The following is a 25,803-nucleotide window of genomic DNA, read 5'->3' on the forward strand; positions in this document are numbered from 1 at the left end:
TGCTCTAAGTAGGCTGAGCTTTGCAGGGCTGGCAGGACCTCGGTGGGGGAAGGGCAATTCGGGGTGGCAGTGAGGGGGTTCAGTGGGTTTGTGAGGTGTGAGATGGGAGGTGGGCCTTCAGAAGGGGAAGGGGACTGGGCCACACAGGGCCTTGCTTTGGGGGGCTGGGGTGGGGCTGGGCGGCACTGTTAGGAGCCTGGGCTCTGCCTGACCGCTGAGTTGCTGGGATCACAGCTTCATCCCACCCGGCTCTGTGACCTTGGGAGACCAGCTGGCTCCCTCTGAGCCTCTGGAGCCTTTGCGCACGGGATGTGCCTGCCTCCCAGGGTCGCTGTGGAGAACCAGAGGGATGATGCGTGCGATGCACACACGTGCCTCCGTAAATGCTCCCCAGGCTGGGCAGTCTCTCCTGCAGCGAGGAGAAGCCTGCTGAGTGAGCCAGGAGTGATCTGTGCCCTTGGCCGAGCTCTGCCTCGGCCCTCCACCCCTCAGTCATTCCCTCACCTGTGCAAGAAGGAAAGGAACACAGATGTCCCCAGGTGGGCTGGGGGCAGGCTGCAGGGCACGGCAGGGACTGCGGCCCACCAGGTGCCTGTGCCCACCCCAGGGAGCAGTGACCCCTCAGCCGTGTCCAACGGGGCCATGTGGGAATGGGAGCCCCACCTGGGCAGAGGTGCTGACTTCTCAAGAGAAAGGAACCCACATTTCTAAAGGGAAACTTCCCATTACTTATATTAGCAATGCATTATTATTTTTTTAAGCACCCTGTGTGCCAAAGCTAATGCTTCTGTTGGCAGGTGCTACCAGGGGACCACGGTGTGGCAGGGAGGTAGTGCGCGCCAAGCCCAAATGGTCACCAAGTCCTGGGTCTGCAGCGGTCCCCACCCTCCTGGGCCTCGGTTTTCCCTTGTGCAATGGAGATGGGAGGCCGGACCCTCTCCTCACTGACATTCTCAGGAGTGGCCGTGCCCTGCCCCGGGCGGGAGATAAGGCCCGCAAGAGGCCCCCATTGGACGCTATCTCGACAGAGGTGCCAGAGTGTCTGGGGGCGCTGGCCGGGGTCTGCTCTGTGTCCGGGAATGGCAGGCCTGGTCGGGGGCCTGGGAGGCAGCGCTCAAGGCCGCTGTCAGGGAGAGCCTGGCCCCTGGCTCACAGGGGTCAAAGGGCAGCATTTCCAACCTCTTCTGGGGCAACTTCCTGTTTGGGAGAGAAAACAGAAAGACCCCTGGCAGGAAATGGTCCTCTTCCTGCAGCCCCCTGCTCTGCTGGATCCTGAGGAGTGGTCCATGCTGGGGGGCCCCGGTGGTTGTCTTGCCTCCTCCCTACTTTCCCCCAGGCGCCAGGAGGGGGCCTGGGGCTCGTTGCCATGGCGACAAACTATCCACTCTCGCTAACATCATTGGTTTAGACTTGAGGGCAGGGGAAGACTTTAGTGCCTCAAGTTTCTTGGCCACCAGCTGGGCTGTGGGGCTGTCTGTTCCCTCCTCTCAGTACCCAAGGCTCATGCCTCAACCCCCTACCCCCACCAGGTCCCAGGACTATGGCCTCAGGGGTCCCTCATGACTGGGCCACACTGAGAAGGATACTTAGTACAGGGATGATGACGGGAGCTCCCGCGACAGGGCTGTGAGTCAGAGAGAATACATGCGCTAAGTCTATTAAGTCCATGGGGTGGTTCAGACCCTTGTCTATTGCATTTAATCCCTTTAGTACCAGGCCCCTGCTGGGAGCCCCTGCCACCCCCACCCCCCCACCCCGCACACCCTAAACACAGGGAACCCGCCACTTCCTCCTGCTAGGGCAATTCTGACAGTGCCTCCTTCCGCAGAAAGCCAGCCCTGGTGTTGAGAATTCATTTGAAGCATCTGGTCAGGACAGGTACCCAAAACCTCTCACCTAGATTTGAAGGATTTAAAAATGTATTCTGCCGTGTTTTTAATAACTATTTCCATTAGATTTAATATAAACCTGCTGGTTATAGAATGCTTAAAAATTAAATATCAAAAATAAAATGAAAATTATCTGTGATTTCACTAGCGAGAGCAGGGCTGGTGGAAAAGCTAAAAGGGTTTATTTTATTACATTCTAACTTACGTCTGGGTAAACTCCCACCTGTCGCCTGGACTTCATCTCCTGGGAAAGGACCCAGCCAGTAATTGCCTTTTCTCCATTGCAGATTGGTAGGTATTTTAACGACATACTGAATTCCAGGATTATCTCATGACAGCTCTGTGAGACTTTTAATTTATGGAGAAATTAAGGTTCAAAGAAGGTAAGTAACTTCCCTGATATGGCACAGCCAGAAGGGGGCAGAGTGGAGATCTGAATCCAGGCCATCAGCTGCAGGGCCCATGGGTCCTCAAGAAGCATCCCCTTCTTCAGATTGGATATGCCTCGTACCAGGAGCTGGATTCCAGTCCACTCGGCAGCCCAGATGTTCATTCATTCATTCTTCTCATGTCCATTCATTCTTTTATTAAGTCACTCAACAGTCCTGCATGTTAGCTCATTGCCAGGGCAGGCTGATGTCCCTGACACCCTCTGCCCATCTTTGCCACTCTGTAAGGACTCCATTCTGAGAACCCTAACTCCATTTATTACAAAAGCCCGGCCTTATCAGACTGTATTATGCACGGGGTGGGGGGAGCAGCCTGGGTCACAGCCTCAACAGCCCTCCCTCGATATCCCTCCACCCCCAGCACGAGGGCCCTTGGAGTGGTCATATGTTTATAAAACCAAATGGGTCCAAGGACCCCAGGGCATATATGTACACACAGGGGATGGCTTCCCTTCCACAGGGCGGTGGTAGGGCAGGACTGTCAATGCCCACCCTGGAAGAGGAGGCAGCCCTCAGGTGGCAGGGAGCAGGGTCTGGTCGCAGAGCGAGCATAGGCAGCTGTGTCATCAGTCCGAGTGGCCGGTCGACCAGGACATGTGTGGGGCCTGTGGCTGCAGGCTCGAGAGGCCCTAGGCCATCTGGATCTGCAGTTCCTCGTCCTCATCCAGGTCGCTGGCTCCGTCCCCAGCCTCCTCGGAGCCGAAGCGAGCACTGCGGATCTTCCCGAAGAGGGGTGCGTTCTGCTGCTGCCTGCGGAGCCTGCGGGGGTGACGGGAGGAGCAGAACTGGTGCTGGTGCTGACAGCAGCTAAGCCTTCCCTGGCATTTCCTGGCAATGGGCACCATGCTAAGCCTTTTACATACATTATCTCATCTCCTATAATCCTGCAGAAGCCCCTTAAATGAAGGAGGTGCTACTGTCACTCCATTTTACAAAAGAGAAACCGAGGCACAAAGAAATCTAGTAATTAGCCCAAAGTCACACAAACGGAAGGGGCTGGGGCTGGGCTTCGAATCCAAGCGGCTGGCTCAAAGTCACGCTCCTGGGATTCACACCCAAGCCTGGCTCGAAAGACGACAGGCAGCCGGGTCTGGGGTGGGGGCTCTGAGCTTCCCACCTCCCCAAGATGTCAGTGGGAAAGTGCTCCTTGTGGCCCTAGTTTTTCCTTGCATTAAAATTCCTACAGCCAAAATTTATGAGGCCAACTTTGCCACTAAGAAGAACTGTGGAGGAAATGCACCCCCGCACTCCTCCCGTGCCCCCCCCCCCCCGGCCTCAGCAAAGTGGCTGCCCTGGCTGCTTCTTACTGGAAGGCATGAATTATTAACACAGCAGGGAGGGCCACAAGCAGGGGCCTCCATTACTGCGCCATGATTTAGTGAACTGTCCCCGGAACATTAAAGCACAAAAAGCTGGCAAATAAAATCAGGCAGCGCTCCCGGGCGGCCACGCCCTCCCCCATGGAAGCCCTCAAGAGGCTGAGCAGAGCCAGCCTGTCCATTTTGGGGATTTATGGCTCCTGGAGAACAGGATGGAGACTACAGGAAAACCCCGAGCAAAGGAGCCTCGTGAGAGGTGTGTGCTGGGGGGCCCAAGGTGGGCAGAGGCAGCCAGAGGCCGAGCCTCACTTGGAGCCATGCCATGGCACATGCACACACTTTACAGCCATCATCCCAGGCAGTTCTTCCGACAACCTTCATGGGGCAGACAGGGAAACTGAGGCACGGGTGGCCACACCACTCAGCTGTTAAGTCTGGATCCAAAGCCCGTGCTCTTAGCCACGGGATTTCTATACACTGTGGCACGTACAGTAAATGCTCAATAAGGACTCAGACTGCAGGTCACAGGGGTGGTCCTGCCTGGCCAGCCACCAGTTGTGTGGCTGTGGAAGCACCTACCTTTTTATGCCTCAGTTTCCAGAGCTGATGGGCCTCCAGAGACAGAGCCCTGCCCTTCTTTTCTTACAAAGCAGGTGTACAATGCTTGCAGCACAGTATCTAACCCAAATGATACAAGCCCCATCCGCCCAGGGGTGGGGTAGTAACAATAATGAGAACAGCAATAACCACAACAATAATAGCAGCAGCTGCAGTTACTCAGCATTTATCACGGGCCAGCTGCACTGATAACCATAGACTGGCTCACTTAATTCTCACAACCACCAAGAGGCATGAGCCACTATCACCCCCATTTTTAAGATGAGAAAATTGATCCCTAGAGGCTAAGGAAGTGGCCAGGATGTGCCCCACCCCAGTGCTCTGGCTGCAGGGTCTGGCTGCTCCCAGGACCCTGTTTCATGAAATAAGACAATGCAAGTAAAAGCCCCTTCAGTGCTGTGGCTCTGGTTCCCGCTGGGAAGTGGGAAGGGACTTGCCCTTGAGGTTTTGTAACAAGAGGCTCTAGGGATGTGCAGAGAGAGGGTGTGATTTCACTGAGAGTTGGGGGTAGGGACGCGGGCAGGGGAGGGAGATGGAGTATGCTGGGCCCGACTCCCAGAGACCCTCCAGTCCTCCCCACCTGAGGCTGACGGGTGCAGGTGGCAGCTGGGAGGGGTTGGCCTGCCAGCAGGGCTGGGGCCCCTCTGTGACTTTCTGCTCCCTCCAAGCCCTCAGATCCCGGCTGGCATTGGTCACCCCAGCCCGGGGAGCCTGAGGATTGCCGGGCACTTGGGGGCTACCTATTCTTCTTCTTGTAAATGACCCCCAGACTCAGTGGCCCTACCCACTGCCCCTGCCCCTTGTGCCTGACTCCTTTGGTGGCCCTTCCTGCCCTCACACCACCCTCACACCACCAGCCGGTCTGCCTGGTTGCTGGAGTAGACAATTCCAGGGCTCGCAGCTGGGATAACTTCCTGCATCCCCCTCCTTCCCAGTTTCCGGGTCCTGGCCCCATCCCTTCCTGCCTGGAGGACACGGGATCCCGTCCTGGGATGCCCAGGTTCTCCCCCTTCTCCTCCTCTAGCCCTGACTGGGAGGTTTCCCTTGCTGGAAATCTCTCAGCCCTGTTTCTGTGCCCCAGCCATGAACCTCTTCCAGCCAAAATCCAGGTCCCCACCAGAGACCTGGTCCTCGCCACCCAGAACTGCACTCCGGGGCCCACCTGGACTGCAGGTGCTCCAGCTGCACTTGCAGGTTTTCACTGTGCTCCGTCTGCTCGTCCAGCGACCGCTGCAGCTTCCGCGCCTGGTTGTGGGCATCATCCAGCTGGGGGGTGAGCAGGGCCCAGAGCAGGAAGGTCACCTTGGGCTGGGGCAGCCTGGCTGCCATCCACCCAGAACCAACCATTCCTACTACTCCTCGGTTGGAATATCCTCCTTGTGAACAATCCTGCCTCTTTTTCAAGGCCGAGACCTAGCCCTCCTACTACAGGCAAGTATCCCTTTGGCCCTTCTCCATCCCTGCTCCTTCCCCTTCTATATCTACCCATCAGCCAGTGCCCCAAACTACCCACCCCGCCACCTCTCCTCACAAGTCTGTCCATCTGACCATTCATTCATGAACATATTCACCTGCCCAAGGAGATTCCACTTACCCACATTCATGAATCTATTCAGGCAGCCAGCCACCCTGTCTATCCAGGTATCCTTACATTCACTCTCCCAGCCACCCCTCAATCCTCTCATCTAGTCTTTCCTCTGCCCACTAATTCTTCCATCCATTGATCCAATCAGTTGTCCATCTATCTTTCTACTCAAGCACCCAGTCATCCTTCTGTCCATACATCCATGTAATTATCCATCATCCATCCATCCATCCATCCAATCACCCATCAGACTTCTTGTTACCTCATCCTCCCTCCCTCCTTCCCCTCTCCCCATCCACTTGTCCACCTATTCCTTCATCCATCTGTTCAGACATCCATGGGTCTGTCCTTACATCCACCCATCTGCACATCCATCCACTCAGCCATCCGATTACCTATTAACCTCTACATCCACCTTGTCCGTCTATTTTTTCCCTCACCCTCCTACCCCAACACCTATCCTATCATCCACCCATCCATCCACCCACCCATTCAACAGACCCTGGGCACCTCCTCAGAGTCAGGCTTGTGCCAGGCACTGAGAACCAGCACGGGGCAACACAGGATATCCCTGTAGCCCACACTCCTCTCTTGGCAAAGGTCCAGAGGCACTCTTGGGCCCCCATGGGTACTTGCCTCATCCTCAGCCTGGGCCAGCTCCTTCTTCAGCTCTTCCACCCGCAGCCGCAGCTTTTTCACCTCTGCCTCATGCTGTTCCACCCGCCGGTTAGCATGTGCCAACTCTGCCACCTTCTCCTGGAACTGCTTCTTTAGCTTTCCATGTACATGCTTCAGGTCTGCCAGCTCCTGTGGAGAGAAGAGGTAGGGTGGGGGTCGGGAGCTCTGATTGGGCACCATGCTAGGGGGTCCCATGAAGTCAGGTAGTTCTAGGGGTACTGGGTATCTCTTCTCCCCAGGATCCTTCCACCTACTGTCTGAATTTCCAACATTCAAGTTTTGTGCCCCTAGGCTCCTTATCCCGTGAAGTATAAGGATCCCTGGGAAGAGTTATGCGTGAAAACACCTCCTCCAGGAAGTCTGCCTTGACTGCCTCAAGCTGAGGGTGACCTGACTCAATCTGTTCTAGGTCTTCCAATGGACCTGTTCAACACTAGAAAAGGGAGCTCTTTGCTGAGGGTGGGGAAGACATGCTTAGGGTAGCCCTTCTCAGTCTACCAGGTGGATCTGGGCTCATCTTAAGTGGTCTGGCAAGATTTTTCACAGGGGCATCTGCCAGCTCCTCCTTGGGTCCTCACTTCTCTGGAGCCCCTTTGCTCATTTTGTTTCTGCCTGTAATACACTTTCCTTCAACTCCACCTGTCAACTCCATCCTGTCAAAGCTCCACTGAAGTGTTCTCTTCCAGGTGGCCTTTACTGATTGACCACACTGTCCCCAGGATGAAATGACTCATTCCTGCCTCTGAAGTCCATAAGTGGTGAAGAGAACAGCCCTACAGTCAGAAAGCGCCAGGTTCGAGTTTGGGCATTCACTCAACAAACCCTCTCTCAGTTCTTACAATGTGCCAGGGAGATAGAAGAAACAAACCTAGAGAGAGGGGCCCTGCCCTCATAGGCTCCACTCCCAGTGAGGGAGAGACATTGAACTCACAATGCAAATAAGAAAGCAGCACAATGTCAGATGGTTACAACTGCTCTGAAAAGAACAGAATGGGGCATAGAGAGACAGGGACGGGAGTGATAGATCAGACCACTGAGGAGGTGACTTGAGAGGAGAGGTGAGAAAAGTGAGAGTGTGCAAAGATAGTAAGGCATTTGAGGCAGAGGACAGCCAAATGCAAAGGCCCTGAGGCAGGAATGAACTTGGTGCTTTTGTGGCTGGTGAGTAGTGAGCAGCACAAGTGAGAGGTAAAGGGGCTGCTGAAGCAGGCAGGCCCTGAGGAGGCTGAGCCTTGGAGGCCTCAGAAGTACTTGGGTTTTACTCCTAAGTGCAGGAAGTGCCACAATCTAAGAGATGTTTTGAAAAGATGCCTTGGCTTCTGTGCATAGAAGAGATCAGGGACAAAAGAGGGCCAGGCAGACCAGTTTGATCAGTGTGTGTCTGTGTGACAGACAGAGCAGTATCTGCATCCCCTCTGTTCACTGCTATATCCACAGCACCTAGGAGGTGCTCAATAAACATTTATCAGACGAATGTAAAGGCTGTGGAGAGGATTAAGTGATAAAATGGACAAAAGCATTTTGCACAAACCTGGTACAAGGCAGTAAATACAACAACATATAATGATTACTGGACCTGGTATACAGTAGGTACTCAGTAAATGCACTAACTATAATGGCTGTTGGGTCTGGCACACAGTAGGTGCTCAATAAATGTAGCTACTAGAATCCTCTCCAGGCCTGACCTATAGTAGGTGTTCGACAGATGCAGCCACCACGAGGATGCTGAGGCCTATCCCACAGTGGGTGCCCAGGTAGAGCAGCTTCTAGGATGATGGACACCTCTTGTAGTCCTTAGCTGATTCAGAATCATTATTTCAGCCCTCTGAGGGCTGCAGCTGGACACACAGTAGGTGCTCTGTCCAGCTGCATGGGGAGGCAGGGGCTGCCCCAGCCCTGGCCACCCTGCCCGCAGCCTCACACCTTGTTCTTCTCGAAGAGTGCAGCCTGGCTGGCCCGCAGGTCACAGTCCAGAGCGCTGGCTGTCTGCCGCCGCCGCCGGGCCAGCGCCTCCTCTAAGTCCCCAACTTGTGCCCGTAGCTTCTTGTTCTCTCTCTCCAGGCCCAGCTTCTCAGTCTCCAGCCGCTCCCGGCGACCCCACTCAGCCGCGTTCTCTGCCTGCAGACGTTCCATCTGCAGCATTGGGCATGGGGGAGGGGGCACGGAAGGGCCTGAGCTAGACATTCCATCCCTCCTCTTGCCCCCCCCACCTTCTGTAGCCATTTTTGGCTGCAGGAAGCAGGTCCAGCTGCAGCAGCTATAATTAACCAGACTTGTTTCAGTGTGTGAAGGATGTAAGGGGGTTTCTGGCCTCTGTGTGGGAGTGGAGCCCCTCCACCCCTGCACTCTGGGACATCCTTGGGTTTGGCAGGGTACCCCTCAGCACACAAGTCTGGCTCCTGGACCTCAACCACAGGCCCTCCCAGGTCCCACTGGCTGCCTCACCTCGCCCCTCAGCTCAGCCATCTTCCTGTCCATGGTGGACCTGGCACCCAGCTCATCCTCCAGGTCCTCAGACATGCGGCCCAGCTCGTCCTGGTGTGCCTCCTTCAGGATGCTAAGCTGCAAGGATGCCATGCGTCCTGGTTATGTGGGGCCCCCCAGGAGACCTCTGGGAGTGAGGTCTGGGGGTGGGCACTGGGCACAGGAGAGTGTTCCAGAAGGGGCCTGAGGTAGTGCCCCAGTGGGCTACTGCGTTTCCAGAATAGACTTTGAATCCAACCACTTCTGCCCCCTCCAACCTCATTAGCATCTCACCTCCAAGCATACCCCCTGCTAACCCACTTCCCACAAGAGTGGCCCAGAGCGAGCTTTGAAAAAAGATAAATTCAATCACATTCTCACTCCTCCCAAATCCCTTTGACAGCTCCCCAGTCCAACCGCTCCCTCTGGTCTCACAAAGCCCTGCCCAATCAGCCCCCACAGTTATCTCCTCATTTCACCCCAGCCCACCACACAGTTCACTCTGCATCAGGTACAAGGGCCTCCTTTCTAGTTCACAAATACACCAAGGTCCTGTCCACTCCAGGGCCTGGACACACACAGTCCCCTCTGCCTGGAGCACTCTTTCAAAGGCACTTGGCAGGACTGAGCCTCAGGCCCCAGCCCGTGCACCCCCTCCTCAGGGACGCCTGTTTCTCCGTTTCACTCTCTGCTACAAGGTAAGCCTGGGAGGACAGTGACCTCGTCTGTGTCTCTACCTCTGTATCCCCTTATAGAGTAGGCATAGAGTAGGCCCTCAGTGTAAATTTACTGAATTAATTGAGTAGACTCAAACACAGGTATGCACATGGTGCAGGCCTGGCCGCATCAGATCATCAGGCGCTTTTAAAGTAACAGATTTCCTGCCATACAGCAGGGAAAATCAACAAACCACTACACTCCCTACTCCCTGCTCCCTGCAACCACCTGGATGAGTTTTCAATATGTAGTGTTGAGGAAAGGAAGCCGACTGGCTACAAAAGAAAACCCTGATAATTATCTGCTAGACTGGTTATGCAAGACACCCCAGGATACCTCCAGGAACCACCTGGGGTGGGGGCTGGCTCAGGAGAGTACTTGGCAAGGAGCCTGAGGTGGTGCCCAAATGGGCCACTGGTTACTTACTGCCAATACACATTTGTGTTTTATTCACTGTTCTGCAGATGATTATAGGTCACAATTAGAAAAGAGGGAAAGATTCTTGGACCCAATCCCCAAAGGTGCTGATTCAGGAGGGCTGGGGTGGGGTCTGGAAATCTGTATTTTAGATTTCCTAGGAGATCTGACCAGAAGGCCAGGTCTGGATAAGCTTGTTCCCTTCCAGGGCAGAGCTGAGGATCTGAGGTTGGTGGTCCTCTCACCTTCTGGAAAAGCAGCTTTCTGCTTTTCCACCCGGCTTTCTCTAGGTGGCTGCGCCCCCTGCTGGCCATCAGGGCCTGCACAAGAGGCAGTAGCCGGACCCCTGCCTGCCCAGACCCCGCTGGGTGGTGGAATTCCCTCTGCCAGCTGGAGCTTCAGTTTCTTCATTCGTATGATGGGAGTGACACCACAGTGAGCTCCGTTTCTCGCACATGCTAAGCTTCCTTCTGCCCCAGGACGTCTGCGATTGCTGTGCCCTCTGTCTGTAACACTTTACCCCATGTTTTCTCAAGGATGGTTTCTTTTAATCCCTTGAGGCAAGAGCCTCAAATGTCACCTTCTTAGAGAAACCTTCCCTGACCATCACTCCATCCCTTTCATTGTTTTGACTCCTTCATGGCTCATAAATTTATCTGCCTGGTGACTGTTGATCTCCAATGACCCCCATGAGGTGACTTCCTGAAGGTAGGGCCCTTGCCTGCCTTGTCTGAACCTTTGCTAAATGATTGAATTCCCGTCCTTCTTTCATCTCCCCAGCTGAAATTCAACAATATGATGCTGCTGCCCCCCAAAACACCCCAGTGGTCTCCAAGACTCACTTGCTTAAGCATCTCCTGTTTGGTCTTGCTCAGCTCCTCGTACTTGATCTTCCACTGGCTGAGCTCTCCCTCCAGCTTCTCAATATTCCTGCTCAGTGCCAGTTTGTCCCTGGGAAGGGGGGAAGTGCAGGGGAGGGAAGACATCGGGGTGAGGCCACCAAGGCTCTTTCCTCAGAGCCCTCGCTGAGAGTAGACCTGCTGTCCATTCCTGTACCCTCCAGGCCCACATCCAAAGTCCTTGCCTCGGCATTCGAGGCCCTGGTGTGCCACACTGAGGCAAGTGCCTGCTCTTGCAATTCTCCAGGGGCCACATCCCTCCCAAGCGCAGGTGGCCAGTGGATAGCGTGGGGAAATGATGAGGTTCCCAGGGTACAGGGCCTCCCTTCTTCCCCCTGGGCCCCAGAAGAATCTGTAAAGCATGGCCCTGCTCCTATCTGTTTTACATACTGTGGTTCCCTGTGAGGCTGGAAAACACTGCAGAGGGTGGGATGTCCATGTTCTCTCAGGAACCCCACCTACCCCGAACGTGAACGCAGTGCCATGGGTAATGTGCACAAGAGGAGCTCCCCTGCACAGGTGCTCATCATCCTCATGCATGCCCTCCCTAACCCCCCAGCACGGCTCTCCGCTTCTGGGAGTCTAACACTCTACCCTTTTGAACACAGGTTCTCAGAGTGCATGATGCTACCCTCTAGGATGCAAGTTGAAAATTCATGGCTGTCACAATGACTGGGGCCATTTAGTAGGGGTATGTGGAGGTGACTGACTCTACCCAGCGCCCAGGACATCTCACCGGTCGGGGGCTTATCCTGCATTCTGTGAAGCATGGGCTTGTCTGCTGGACGTTCCTGGGGGTAAAAACCACCTGAGCAGAGAACCTCATTCTGACTTATAGATAGGCAGAAGGGATTTCTTTTATTTTCACCTATACTGTTCTCCCGGAAGGGAACCTGGCTTCGTTCAGAACTTTTACCAAAGACTGTGGTTCCTCACTTGGCGCCACCCGAGGTGGAACCCTGCACGCCTGCACCAGCCGCCTCTGTAGTGGTCCCGTGAGGGACAGAAACGAGCAACACCGCACAGACCTTTAGCCCAGCACCTAACTCATGGTCTGTGGCCTGCACGTATTGGCTGCTGCTACCTCCTCACTAGCAGGCCATGCAATGGTGCAAGATGCTGACCACCTCACTATTTCCTCCGGCAGAGCTGTACCTGAGCACCGCCGTACCGCAAGACACAAAGGTTATTAGAAATCCCTTTCTTTTCGATGGAACTTTATATTACAGTTAGGGCGTTCTGTTGATTTTAAATAAAAATGTATGCCAGTAGGTTATACCATTTACATTTTTATTTCGGGGGCAGAAGAGGTGGTATTATAAAGTAGTATCATCAGGCTGGTGCCCTGGCCACTGGTCACCTCCCCGTTCTAAGCGTGAGGCCCAGGCTCAGTCCTCACTGACTTGAGCCCACGGTTCACTCTCTCCTCTGCAAAACGGTATCTTCATTTGCCTTCCAGGGCACCCCTTCTCCCGGTTTCTCCTCCCCCTCACAGGAAGCTCCTGCTCCTCTCTCCCACCTCTAAACTTTGAGGGCTCTAGGGCTCTTACCCACACCCCCTCCCTGACTGCAGCCGGGCTCAGGACATTCAGTATCACCTACTCCCCGACGACTCTCACATTTTCACCTCTAGCCCCGACCTGTTTCAGGGGCTCATTCTTATATCCAACTGCCTCCTCAGCACCCCCATACTTCCCCTTTGCTCATACACCCAGCACTCTCCTCCCACAGGAGCATAAGCCCCCGGACAGAAGCCTAATATGTATTACTGGAATGAATAAATGCAAACTTGCCTTGCATACTATTGCTCTAAAGTTCCAAGACTCGAGTCCCAATATCATCTTTCATCTTTAGTAGGTCTCATTCTGTTATGCTGAGGGGGCCCCAGCCCCTGCCCACCTCCCGAGACTCACTCTCGCTCCTTCAGCAGCACCTTCTGGGACTCATCCAGCCGCAGACGCAGGGCGGTCAACTTCGAGGCATCCTCCTCAGTAGTAGCTGGGTCCTCCCAGGGCAGCCGGCTGCGTTCCTGGCGGCTTGAGCTGCTTCTCGGGCCCCCGGCCCCGATGCTGCATGCCTCCCAGCAGCCCTCGGGCTCCTCTGGCCTGCTCTTCAGCAGGCTCTCCACCAGCTCCAGCTCCTATGGGGACCAAGGTGGAGAATGGACCAGAGGCTGCTAAGCCTTAACGCCACCTGCCTTCCTCACAGCCTCTCCTTGGCTCTGCAACTGGGGTCAGCTTGCTGGGTGACCTAGGGCAAGTCACACAGCATCTCTGGATGGAGCATAACAAGGCTTAAACAGGGAAGAATGGTAGGTAGTTGGGTCCCCCAGGGAGTATGTGATAAAAGAAAATGTGGCTTTTATTTCAACAGACAAGGTACAAGCAAGGTGCAACCACAAGTAAGTGAATGCCAGTTCAGATTCTTCTTCTACAAAACGATGACAACCCTGTTCTGCAGCTTCACCATCCCTGCAGAGGGAGAGGGAGGAATGCAGCTTCTTCTGGACCTCACCCCTCACCTTCTGGAGCTGCACTCAGAGTCACACACCAAGGTTCTCAGTATCCTTAAAGAGTTGCCATGTTAAGTAGTAAGCTCCGTGCCACTAGAAGTATGCAAACATATGGTGGAACATTACTTGGTGGGAATGTTGAAGCAGGGATTTATATAGTGGATAAGAAATAGATTCCCTTAAAGAAAATTCCAGCTCTAAGATCCCATTTTTAGGGGCAAACACTAAGACACAGGGAGACTGAAGGTGGGGTAAAGAGGCAGCACCTGTGAGCAAAACCAGCTCCCAGACAGAAAATAACGAGGAATTATTAACCCAATGTTGAGCAGCCTTCCTTCCCCAACAGCCTCCACTTCCTCTCTGCCCCTCCCTACCCCCCAGGCCTTCCTTTGATCACAGATCTATGAGGACCAAGGCCGACTGTTTCAGCCTGGTTTCCCCTTGCCCATTCCAGTTGAGTCTGGGGCAGCCTCTCCCCCACCTGGCCCTTGGTTTCCCTATCTGACCTGGGACAGTAACTTAAACTCTACTCCTCCTGGATGGCAGATGGTGGCCTTGGGGGTGTGGCCCAAAGCCCCACTTCATAAACGGGAAACAGGGTGGGAAGCAGCTGCTCCTGGAGCAGTACTCCAGGTGAGAGAGCACTGGCTGGGCTGGAGTGCAAACTCAGACTGCAACTCCTGGGCTCCCACCACTGCATTCACCTCCCCCAGCTCCTTCAGTCACCAGCTGGGTGATCTCTGTCCTTATGTCATTAAGCGTCTTCAACCACATAGCCAACACCCATAGGGTTGCTCTGAAAATGAACTAAGGGAAAGCAGATGCCCAACTTAGTGCTCTGTGTAGAGATCTGCTGAATTCTTTTTTTTTTCTGCATGGGCAGGCACAGGGAAACGAATCCGGGTCTCTGGCATGGCAGGCAAGAACTCTGCCTGCTGAGCCACAGTGGCCTGCCCAGCACCCACTGAATTCTGAGGGCTATTATTAGCGTCATTTCCAAACTCAACAGAAGCACTGGCCTCTAGGCTTTTGCACAGTTTCCATCACCTAGAATACCTTCCTGCACTTTGCATGGCTGATTTGAACACACTGTCCTAGACTCAGTTTAAATGTGACCTCATCCAGGAAAGCATCTGTGAAGTTTCCTTCCCAAAGCCTGGATCAGGACCTCTGTGTGCCCAGTGCCCTGATAAACTCCACCCTTCAGCTTGGATTGATATGTGTTATAATTATTTATATCTCTTTCACAGTTAAATTGAAGGAATGAGTGGATTCAGCTCTGCTACTAACTATGCCACTCGGGCAAATCCCTCAGTTCCTCTCCTGCTCAAAGGGATGATTCCGTGGTTTCTGCTGACTTCTCAGGTGTGGGAGTAGAGAGGACACAGTGAGCCCTCCCAAGCCAGGCCCTTCTTAGTTCTTTCCCCAGCCATGCAACCCCTACTTCCGCCCAGGGCCGTGGATTCAGTCTGCTTTCAGAGCCAAGAATGAAGGCCCTGCCGGGTGGACCCGCCCTCCCGCCGCACACCTGGCTGCCCTGGGGCCTCTCCGACCCGATGTCGCGCACCGGCTCTCGTTCCCGCTCGGGCTCCGGGCCGTCGGGCGTCCGGTCAGCAGCCCCGCGCAGCCGCGCCAGCTCGCGGCCGCGCGCCTCGCACTCGCCCTGTGCCTCCTGGCGCTCGCGCCGCGCGCCCGCCAGCTCTTTAGTGAGCGCGTCGAGGCGCTGGCGCAGCTGGCGCACCTCCTCGCGCGCGCGGTTGCGCTCGGCGCGCACTTTGCTCCACTTCTCGCGCCAGTTGGCGGTGCAGTCCGACCACCAGCGCATGGTCTTCTCCATCTGCGCCGCCCGCGCCCGCGCCTCCTCCAGCTCCCGCAACCGCAGCTCCTCGCGGCTCTCCCAGTCCCCGTCTGCCAGCAGCGCGGGCGTCGGCGGCAAAGACAGCACGGGCGGGGGGCCCGGCGAGGGCGTGCCGCTGGGCGGTGTGGGCGGCAGCGAGTCGGCCGGCCCCACGCGCTCGGGTGACGGGCTGCCCAGGATGGTCAGGAGGCTGCCTTTGGACAGCTGCGGGGACTCGGCCAGCCGGGGGCTCGGGCCGTGGCTCATGGTGCGGCCGCGCCGGCAGGCTCGAATTCACGGCGGCCGGGCTCAACGATGGCGCTGGGAACCTGTGGCGGACAGGATACGACTGTGCATGATGTCCGCCGCGACCCTCTGCTCTCCAGGCCACCGGGTGGGGGGACGCCTCCTTGGACCTGCGAGAGAAAACCATGATTAGCCTGCGGCCACCGTCCACTCATAAGAGTAGTCTTGCAAAGGGCATAACCGGCAGAGGAACCAGCGGGGACAAAAGCCAGAGGAGAGAAGGCGGTGTGTTCCAGGAGAACTCCTGGGACGCAGGAGCTTGAGAGTAAGGGTCTGCAGCTGCCCCATCTCCTTTCTCTTCTCCCCACAGCCGCAGCGGCTCATCTGGAACTTTACTGCTGTCTTGCCTTTCTCTATCCCACCTCCCACACTGAAGGGCTGGTACTACTGCTCCCATCTCCACCTCTAAGGATGGGGCTGCTTTGTGTTTTCAGGCCTGTGGGTACAGGCCAGTTTCCAGGAGTCCCCCCTCTGCCCTGGGCTAACTCCTTAAAACTCACCTTATCTCTTCAGTAAATGATGCTGGGAAAACTGGATGTCCACATGCAAAAGAATGAAACTGGACTCCTACCTCACAACATATACAAACATTAACTCAGAATGGCCCAATGAACTAAATATAAGAACTAAAACCAGGAAACATAGGGGGAAATCTTCAGGACCTTGTATTTGGCAATGGATTCTTAGATACCACACCAAAAGCATGAGCAACAAAAGGACAGAACTTCATCAAGATTAAAATCTTTCGTGCATCAAAAGACATTATCAAGAAGTGAAGACAGCCTACATAAGGGAAGAAAGTAGTTGCAAAACTTTTATATCTGATAAGATTTTAATATCCAGAATATATCAACTCCAACACCTGAACAACAAAAAGACAAACAACCCAATTAAAAAATGGACCAAGGACTTCAATAGACATTTCTTCAAAGTAGATATATAAGCAGCCATTAAGCACATAGAAAGAAGCCCAGCATAATTAGCCATTAATATCCCTTCATCCCCACTAGGGTGGCTATAATAAAAAACAACAACAGGAAATAGGTGTTGGTGAGGATGCAGATAAAGAAATATAGTCTTTGTACATTGTTGGAGGGAACATAAAATGGTGTAGTTCCTTTGGAAAACAGTTTTGCAGTTCCTCAGAAAGATAAACGAAGAGTTACCATTTGACCTGGCAATTCCACTCCTAAGTATATACTAAAAAGACTCGAAAGCAGGGGCTTGAACAGGTATTTGTACACCAATGTTCATAGCAGCCGAGTTTACAATAGCCAAAACGTAGAAGCAACAAATGAATGGATAGACAAAATGTGGTTTATAGATAATATCAATGGAATATTATTCTGCCATAAAAAGAGTGAGGTTCTGATGTATGCTACACCATGCATGAACTTTGAAGGCATCATGTTGAGTGGAATAAGCCAGAAACAAAAGGAAAAATGTTGCATGTTTCACTTATGTAAAATACCTAGAATACATAAATTCCTAGAAACTGGAAGTAGATTACAGGTAAGCAGGGTCTGGGGGCAGGGATACTACTTAACTGATACAGAGTTTCTGGTGTGATGAAAGGTTTTGGTAACAGTTGGTGGTGATGGTAGTACAATTTTGTGAATGCTTTTAATATCACTAATTGTACACATGGATGTGGTTAAAATGGGCAATCTTGTGTAGCACATATGGCACCACAATTAAAAAAAAACTCATTAAGATATCACCTTCTCCAAGAAGCCCTCTGGGACCACCTCAAACCAGGTCCATCTTTTCTTGCAGCCCCTGTACCCCCATCTCCACCACTACCCCAACCTTGCTGTACCAGTTATCAGTGCCCATGTCTGCTCCCCATCTCCACCCCAGGCTGAGTTTGCTGAGGGCAGGGGCTGTGACCTGGCTGCTTTCAGCCCCAGCACATGATGACATGATGTCATTTGTGGAGGGCCGACCATAGGCCAGGCACCATGCCCAGGGCTTCATTTATTCCTCTCAACAGACTTGATGGAAATTATCACCGTTTCCTGAAGAGGAAATGGATGCTCAGTGAGGTTAAGTCCCTAAGTTGATCCAGAAATCTCTGAATCCAAATTCAGACACTAGCGACGCTTTGTTGAATGAATGCATGCACTGGTGATATGATGGAAGTAAAGTCTATTAGATGGTGGGGTGTGGGTGTTCCCCCTAGTTCCCTCCCAGAACGAGCCCTTCCCTGGCACCTTCACTTACCACAAACATTTTCTCTCTCTTTAAAAAGGGCCATGTCCCCCTTTTGAATAAATGAGATGGATGTCCCTAACCTGCCCTGCCCCGTAGCCTCACGCTGACCGCCACCAGTACGTGGGACACCATGCTCTTCCTTCCTCATTCAGCTGAGCTGGGTCCCACTGGCCTTCCTCCCTCCTCAGCCCTCCTGATGGCTGTTCCTTGTTTTTCCAAGGGAAAAGCACTGCTGGTGCAAAACACTGATGTGCACTGCTGGTGGAATCTCAGCACTGTGGGAGTGAGCCTCAGCGCTGGCTGGTCCCCAACACCGCCTGGCCAAGGTTCCCTCTGTTGGCTCGCTCTCCTCTTCTCCAAGATGGCTATTTAAACCTTCCCCTCCTTCCAGTCTCTAATCCCCTTCACTCTCAGTAGATGATCTGATGTCATAATTTACAGTGAAAAGGGAAGCCATCAGATTGGCACTCGCTCTCTGCCCTGCCCCAAGCCTCCTTTCTCATCTCCAGGAGAGAGGGGCTCTCCCGCCTTGGATCCAAGGCCCATCCTCTGTACCACTCCCACCCCTGGCAGTGCTGTCCTCAACCTGCACTCCCCCATCTCCCATCTCTCCTTCCCCAAGGCCCAACTTCATCAGAAAGGGCCACACTCACTCGCTGTCTCCTTCCTCCCCCCGTCTAACCCCAGTCTGCACAGTTTGTCCTCTAGACCTCTGGACGCTGCCTATCACTCCCCTTTCCGGCATCTCTTCCAGGATGCCCTGCTCTTGGGTTTTCTTTCTGCTTGCTGGCTGCTTCTCTTAGACCTCCCTGGGGGACTCTCTCAGCTCACCCCTTGAGGGCTGGCAGGTCCTGGGCCCCCACCCGAGCCACCTCGCCCTCGCCCATGGCCCTGACAGCACCGCAGGCTGGCGAGTCCCACATCTCCCTCTCCAGAGCCTCCCCCACCTCCACCAGGAAGTCCCACGAACACCTCAGACACTTCTAGATCCAGATGGAATTCACCATCTCCTTTCCCCTGACAACCAGCTCCTCCTTCTAGATGCCCTTGTTATGGGTTGAACTGTGTCCCCCACGAAAGCTATGTTCAAATCTTAACTCCTGGTCTGTGAATGTGACCCTATTTGGAAATAAGAACTCTGAAGATGTTCTTGGTTAAAATGAGGTCAAGCTGGATTAGGGTGGGACCTAATCTAATATGAGTGGTTCCTTATAAGCAGAGAAAATTTGGGCATAGGAAGTAGGAAAGAGACAGAGAGACTGAGTTATACTGCCAGGAATGCCATGGATTGCCGGCCACCCACAAGAAGCCAGGGGACAGGTCTGGAGAAGATTCTCCCCTCTAAGAGGGCGTGTTGCCCTGCTGCCACCTTGGTTTTGGACTGCTAGCCTCCAGAACCCTGAGATGACAGGCTTCTCCTGTACTTTGTATAACAGCATTCCTGGCAAATCGAGATACTTCCTCTGGGACACTTCCTCACTCCTTCAGGCTGTGGGGGACATCCCAGGACACCCCCCCAACCACTACTTCCTGATTCTGTCAGGGTGTCTTCACACATCACTTGGATCCACCTGCTGTCCCCCTCCACAGGCACTAACTGTCAAGGCCACCACCATCATTTCCCTCCTGGGCAACAGCAGCCCCCTCCTCCCATCCCCTTGACTCGTTCAAGTTCATCCTTAACTGCAGTGGCCAGGGTGAGTTTAAACACAAAGTTGGTCATGTCAGGGGCCACACCCTTTGACATTACCAAGAACTGTGACCCCCGTGGTGCCAATTCCACTTTCTCTCCACAACACCAACTCCCAACATTCCTCAATCCCCAAAGGAGCTATAAGCCACCGATCTGCCACCTGTTCACTGTCCCTGCTGCCCACTCCTCATTCCTTCTCCCGTTTCCCAGATCACATTCCATGGTCCTGGTAGCCTCCTTGCACACACCTTCAGGGCCTCTCCCTCTCCCTCTGGTTAACTCTCCAGGCAAATTGCCAATCCTGGTGACCTCTATCACTCTGCCTACCCCTGCCTTCACCACAGTGTTGACCAGTGTCATTTAAAAGTAGCATCAAAGGGCTCCTGAGTGTCGCTCTGCCAGCCCTCTCCACTGCCCTGGTCCCTTTGCTCTCCTATTCTAGATAAACCTTGCCCCTGATTTCACATAAGAAAAATAGAAGCAGCCAAGAGAGAACTTCCTCACCCTTCCTCCACACCTACCACCTCCCTGCACCTATGCCCACTCACTCTGCTTCCCCCCACCTGCTGGGAAGCAAAGATGCATTATGTCTGCTCCTGCCTAAGGGAGACTCCTTAGTACCCTCCATTTCCCCAAAATGTACTCATCAGACTTTGGCCCCCATTGCTCCTCCAAACTGTTCTTGTCAAGGTGACTTACCAAATTGGCAAAGGCCCCTTTTTAGTCTTCTTACTCAGGCTACCAGCAGCGTCCCTTGAAACTCTTTGCTCGTTTGGCTGCGAGGGGCCCTCACTTACCTGGCTTTCTTTTGACTTCAGTCTCCTGTGCTGCTGTTTCCTTCTCTAAAAGTGGGAGAGCCCTGGGGCCCAGCTCTATGCCCCCTCTGCCCTCACTTGCTCCCCAGCTGATGGTCATCCCACCCCACCTAGCTGTTGAGGACCCCCAGAGTCCCTCTGGGGACTGCAGACCCCCTACAGCCATGACCTCTCCCATGAACCACACAATCACTCACTCCACAGCTCCATGTGGCTGTCCAAACCAGGACTTCAGTTCCACTCTGCAGACTTACTGTCTCCTCATCGCAGCAAATGGGCTGCCACTTGCCCAGGTGCTCAGGCAAAACACGCTGGCAACCTCCTGGACCTGTCGTTCTCACATGCCACCTGCCACAAGGAATCTATCACAGTCTACTGGCTCTGTCAAGAAATGACTCCTGGACCTTAGCACTTCTTGCCACCTTCTCAGCTGTCCTCACTTGCCTGGATTACTGCCCTGGTCTCCTTGCTGGCGGCAGTACTGTAACTTCTGCTCTTGGAACATCTATTTCCCACCAGCAGCCAGAGTGGTCCTTCAAAAAGATCAAATCATGTCGCTCCTAATTCAGAGTCAAAGCCAAAGCCCTCACCTGGGCCTGCGAGGTCCCATCCACCTCATCTCCTACTCCCCTCCTCCCTCGGATCCAGCCTCACTGCCCACCAGGGAATAACTCAGATACACCCCTAACTCAGAGCCTTTGCATGTGTTCTTTCCTGGGCTAGAAAATGCTCTTCCTTCAGGGACCACCTCACCCTCAGGTGTTTGCTCAGGTGCCACCTTCTCAGCAAGGACTTTCCTAACTACCCTCAAATCACCGCTTCCCCCCACTCTGTATGCCTATGGCCCTACCTGCCTGTTTCTCTCCACAGCATTTAGCACCACCCAAGAGTCTATATAGTTTACGCGTATGTTAGTTTATAGTTTCTCTGCAGCCCCCAGACATCGGATCTAGGCCCAGCTCTGTTACCAATACCCTGGGTAACTTCATATAAGCCACTGCCCCTCTTTGGGCCTCAGTTTCCCACCTGTAGAAGGGGGGCGGGGGTGGAGGTTAGAGGAAACCAGCACTTCTTAATCAGAAGGGGCCTTTAAAATTCGCCTGGACATGTGCTCGTGGGCCCCAGTCCCTGGAAAGCATGCTCAGGAGGCTGGGAATTTGCAGTTCTGACATTCGAGTGCTGAGTGATGCCTCCTCACCACCTGCAGGTACACACTCACAAACAGGTAGGTCCCAACCCTAGCAACCTGCACAGACAGGCTCCCACCAGATGCAGCCACCCAGATCCAGGCTCCAGGTCCTGGGCACTGCTGAACCCTTAGGGGTCCCTAGTCACCCAAGCGTCCACTCTGCAACTCGGCCTCTGCCTATGCAATCGAGCTCTAGCCTTGAGGTCTGTGTGTGTTCACAGACATTTGTGCACACAACAGAAGCAACTGGAGACACCCTCCCACATACAGATACAAAGACCCATTGCACACACACAGTTACTCAAAGACAGACCCAAATGCTCAAACAACTGTACAGAGCCATGGTGACACACTCACCTGTAGCTGCACAGTCACAGATGCACCTGCAGACATATACCTGTTGGCATGCTGAGAGACACACACCAAAACATGCAGAGTTACATACATGCTCATCCCCATAGCAAGCAGACACACTCCTCACATAAACACACAAACACACACACACAGGCACTTACACTCCTCCTCTCCCCAATTTCCTGGCCAGGCTCCACATTGGAGAAGCTCTTGGAAAGGAAAAACAAAGTGAGAGCCTGTTGGGGGAAGGGGAGGAGGAGGAGGCAGGAAACCCGAGGAGCCACGCAGCTTTCAGAGTTCTGTTGGGAATGGGGGGGGGGGGGTGAGGTGATTCTTGGGGGCCCGGCCCCTGTCTGCGGAGCCCTTCCCACCACCCTTAAACTGGGAGGGTGGCCTTTGGGAGGGGCCACTGCCACATGGGCCATCAGGCCTGGTACGGGGCTTGGCGGAGAGGGGGACGCCCACTCTTTCCAGGAATCCTAAGTCTGCGGTGCAGGGGCAGGGTGGGTGCCACCCAGGCCCCTAATGGTTTCCAGGTGCCCACACTGAAGGCAGGGGTGGGGGTTCCACGCTCAGCTCCTATTCCCCTTCCCAGTAGCCTGGCTGGGTCCCTTCCACCAGCACACACCACTATCCTCCTGCAGGCCCGGGATCCCGGGGCGGGGTTTGTGCACACGTGTGGGTACGGGTGGGACAGGGCTCCTGAGGCTGGTTTCCTGGGGAAGCTCACCCGCCTTGCACTCTAGGAGGTCTGTACACTCACAGACCCAACGGTAGCCAGACCTTGCCTAGCAACGCCTCCCCCACTCCTATACACACTCCACTCACATAACACAGCCTTGGGAGCACACACATACACAGCCCTGGTAACATACATACGTGCACACTCACTGAGAATCAGACGCTATACAAAGGTATGTCTCACAGTCAGAGGCAGGGCGGGCTACCCTGCCAGCCACTTCCCCTGCAGACTCAGTGCCTCCTTCCCATGGTGTGTGTGTATGTGTGTGTGTGTGTGTGTGTGTGTGTGTGCGTTGGCCTCGTAATCCCCACAGGGTGTCACCACCCCCCCAAGGAACAGGCCTGGGAGGGACCAGCCCCCACAGGCCGCCTGGGAGCCTGCCCCACCCCATCCTCCCTCCTCCTGCCTCCCACCAGCCAGGGGCGTCTATTCTGGCTCTAACCCTCTGGGTTTCTTTCAGGCTCCCCTCCTACCCCCGCAGTACCCTCCCCCCAGCCTCTGAAACCCTTACCCACCCTTCAGGCTCAGATGCAGGCACCTCCAGGAAATGCTTTGACCTTCCCAGTCCCAACCCCCACTTGGAGCAGAGCCCTATAACCTAGCACAGCCAGACCTGGTCAGCTGCCCTCTTTGTTCTTATGGCATAGGCTTCCCTCCACCCTGATAAGACACTTGTGCCACTCTGAGCTTCTAGGACAGGGCTCTGCACAAAGTAGTTGTTTAAACTTGGCTGGTGGGGTGGAAAGCAGAAGGAGGCTGAACTCAGACCTTGCAGCCCCTTAGCTGGGCAGCAGAGCTGAGTGGGACTCCAAGCTCCTGAACCCAACCCCCACAGCGATCCTCATTGCTCCAGGCTGGTGCTGGTCCACTCCAGGGGCAGAAATGAGAACATTCTGATCTGAAACCTGCCAGTCTAGGCCCTCATTTGCCTTGTCCATGGAAAAGGCCAGTGGTTCCTGTTGCTCCTGGATCTGTGTGGACTGTCCTCTCTCTACCTTTCTTTATCAGCAAATTCCTACACATCCTTTCAGGCCTACCTCTAGTGTTCCCTCCTCTGGAAGTCTCTGCTTCCATAGGCTGGATGTTATTGCTCCCAAAGAACCAAGTGCCTCCCTGTTCCTTAGCACTGGGCACACTGTGAAGTCCATGATGGAAAGCCGGTCTCACTGGCTGACAGCACAGGACCCAGAATACAGCAGGGGCTGCATAAATGTAAAATGGATGGATGGATGGATGGATGCTACTGTTAGGGTTCCCTTGTGACCAGGAGAGTCTGGAAGGGTTGGGCCATCTTAAGGGTCAGGAGTCAGTTTTTAGCCAGGTTCTGAGACAGGTAGATGTCTGAACTTGTTGGTGGCCAAGGTCAGAGTCAGAGGTCACTTCACAGCCAAGTCAGAGGTCAGGCCTCTTGCCTAAGGACACCTAAATGGCCCCCAGAGGGATAACCTCATGTTTTGACCTTATGGGTCCCTCAATATCCAGTGAGAGGAGAGAGCAATGTTGATGTCTGGATGGGGGCCAGATAAAGGGATGGGGGGGCAGGGGCCTCAACCCCTCCCTCCACCTCAGAACCTCCCTGTGTTCTCCCAGAATTTTTTGGGTGGGGTCCTGGGGCTGGCCCATGGTTACAGGCCTGGCTGTGGGCATGGAGCAGAGCCCAGGAGGAAACCACAGAAGAGAGCCTGATTGGATAAGTGCAGGGCCCAGGGCTGGTCAGGCCACAGACTGTGGGCACCTGTCCTTCTGACCTGCTGCCCAGGCTCCAGCTGCTGGATTTCCCAGGCACCCCCATCTTAGATTCTGGAGCCACAAAGGTATCTTAGATCATTGATTCAACCCCCTTCATTTACAGATAGGTCAACAGAAGCGCAGGGGAGCAGCTACTTATCCAGGTCCACAGAATGGGCCAGCAAGAAAACCAGGGCAGGGAGCTGAAGCGCTGAGACTGGATGCCTCAAGGGTCATGAATCCGGGGCCCTGCAAGCACCTACACCACTGGGTCCTCAGGCCTCAGACCAACTCAACCAAGCAGAGCTGCATGGGAGAGGGTGGGAGCCCTTCACTGGGGCCGACACCAGCCCTAGGCCTCTCAGCCACTTCTTGAACTATTCACTTTTGCATGGAAGACATCCCAGTGGTCCCAGCTCTGCCACTGAGATGCTGGGTAATACTTGCCAGTCCCTGTCCTCTCTGGGCCTCAATTTCCCTAAGGGTAGTTGGGGAGAGGCACTAACAAGATTCCTAAGAACTATGTCCAACAGGTGGGCAGTTCTTGTACCAACCTGAACAAATCCAACCCCCACAACAGCTGAGCGAGATAGGGAGTGGGATGAGGGGACGGGAGCTATCACCCGTTGGCACCATTAGGGATTGGGGCAACTGAGGCCCACTCCCCTCTCCTCGCACTGACCGGTCACTCTACCTGCCCCAGTGCTTTCCAGAAGTGTGCTGTCCGCTTTCCTCCAGGGCCACAAAGTTGCCTTGGTTTTCACTTCTTGCCCCCTCCCCAGCTACCCCATTCCTTTCCCAACCGCCCCCGTTGTGCGAGCCGCCCCACTCCCCCTAGCGGCGGCGGCCGGGGATCCCGGTCCAGAGCAGCTTGGTCCCACCCGTTCCGCCCCCATTGGCAGTTGCCGCGGGCCTGGGGCGGAGGCGCGGGGCTCCGATTGGCCAATGCGGCCCATCCATCCAGCACTCGCCATGGTGACCACGTTGGGTCCCCCGGGAGAGTTCCAAATTCCACCCCCGCCCCCCGCTTCCCCCCCCCCCCCCGCATTCCCAGGGCGCCCCCCCGCCAACCATCCCTATAGTCCTGCCTCAATCGAAGCCCGGGGCCCCAGGTGATGGAGGAGCCAGGAGAGAGAGCTAGAAACTTCTGCTCGGAGTTTGGGGGTTGCAGCGTGGGGTCCCCCACTGCTCCCCTCTGCTCCAGCCCGCCCCCAACTTAACTCTTTCGCTCCAGCCCCTAGAAAGTTGGCGGCCGGGACGGAGTTCCTGAGACTGGCCGGCTGTTCGCCCTCCGCGCGGCCGCTTCCGCTCACCTCCGCCGGGGACCCGTGGGCTCCAGACGTCCGACCCGCCGTGGCTGCTTGCTGCGGCGGCCGCCG

The 25,803-nt window shown here is 54.6% G+C and overlaps 1 protein-coding gene across 4 annotated transcripts; it reads right to left on the minus strand.

Annotated features, from left to right (window-relative positions):
• Positions 1 to 2,573: 2,573 nt before the first annotated feature.
• On the minus strand, positions 2,574 to 25,803 carry CCDC102A (coiled-coil domain containing 102A). Of its 4 annotated transcripts, none has more exons than XM_077132545.1 (9): positions 25,738 to 25,803; positions 15,075 to 15,799; positions 12,948 to 13,174; positions 10,978 to 11,086; positions 8,984 to 9,100; positions 8,462 to 8,671; positions 6,497 to 6,667; positions 5,438 to 5,541; positions 2,574 to 3,097 (listed from the first exon to the last, which is right to left on the minus strand). In XM_077132545.1, the coding sequence occupies exons 2-9, from the start codon at positions 15,648 to 15,650 to the stop codon at positions 2,968 to 2,970; spliced, it is 1,644 nt and encodes a 547-aa protein (XP_076988660.1). In that variant the 5' UTR covers positions 15,651 to 15,799; positions 25,738 to 25,803; the 3' UTR covers positions 2,574 to 2,967. The 4 variants fall into 4 exon arrangements, with proteins under 4 accessions (XP_076988660.1, XP_076988662.1, XP_076988661.1 ...); XM_077132547.1 differs by having other exon boundaries at positions 25,646 to 25,750; XM_077132546.1 differs by lacking the exon at positions 25,738 to 25,803 and adding an exon at positions 25,119 to 25,341.

The sequence above is a fragment of the Tamandua tetradactyla genome, chromosome 16 (assembly GCF_023851605.1).
Source record: "Tamandua tetradactyla isolate mTamTet1 chromosome 16, mTamTet1.pri, whole genome shotgun sequence".
NCBI classification, from domain to species: domain Eukaryota; kingdom Metazoa; phylum Chordata; class Mammalia; order Pilosa; family Myrmecophagidae; genus Tamandua; species Tamandua tetradactyla.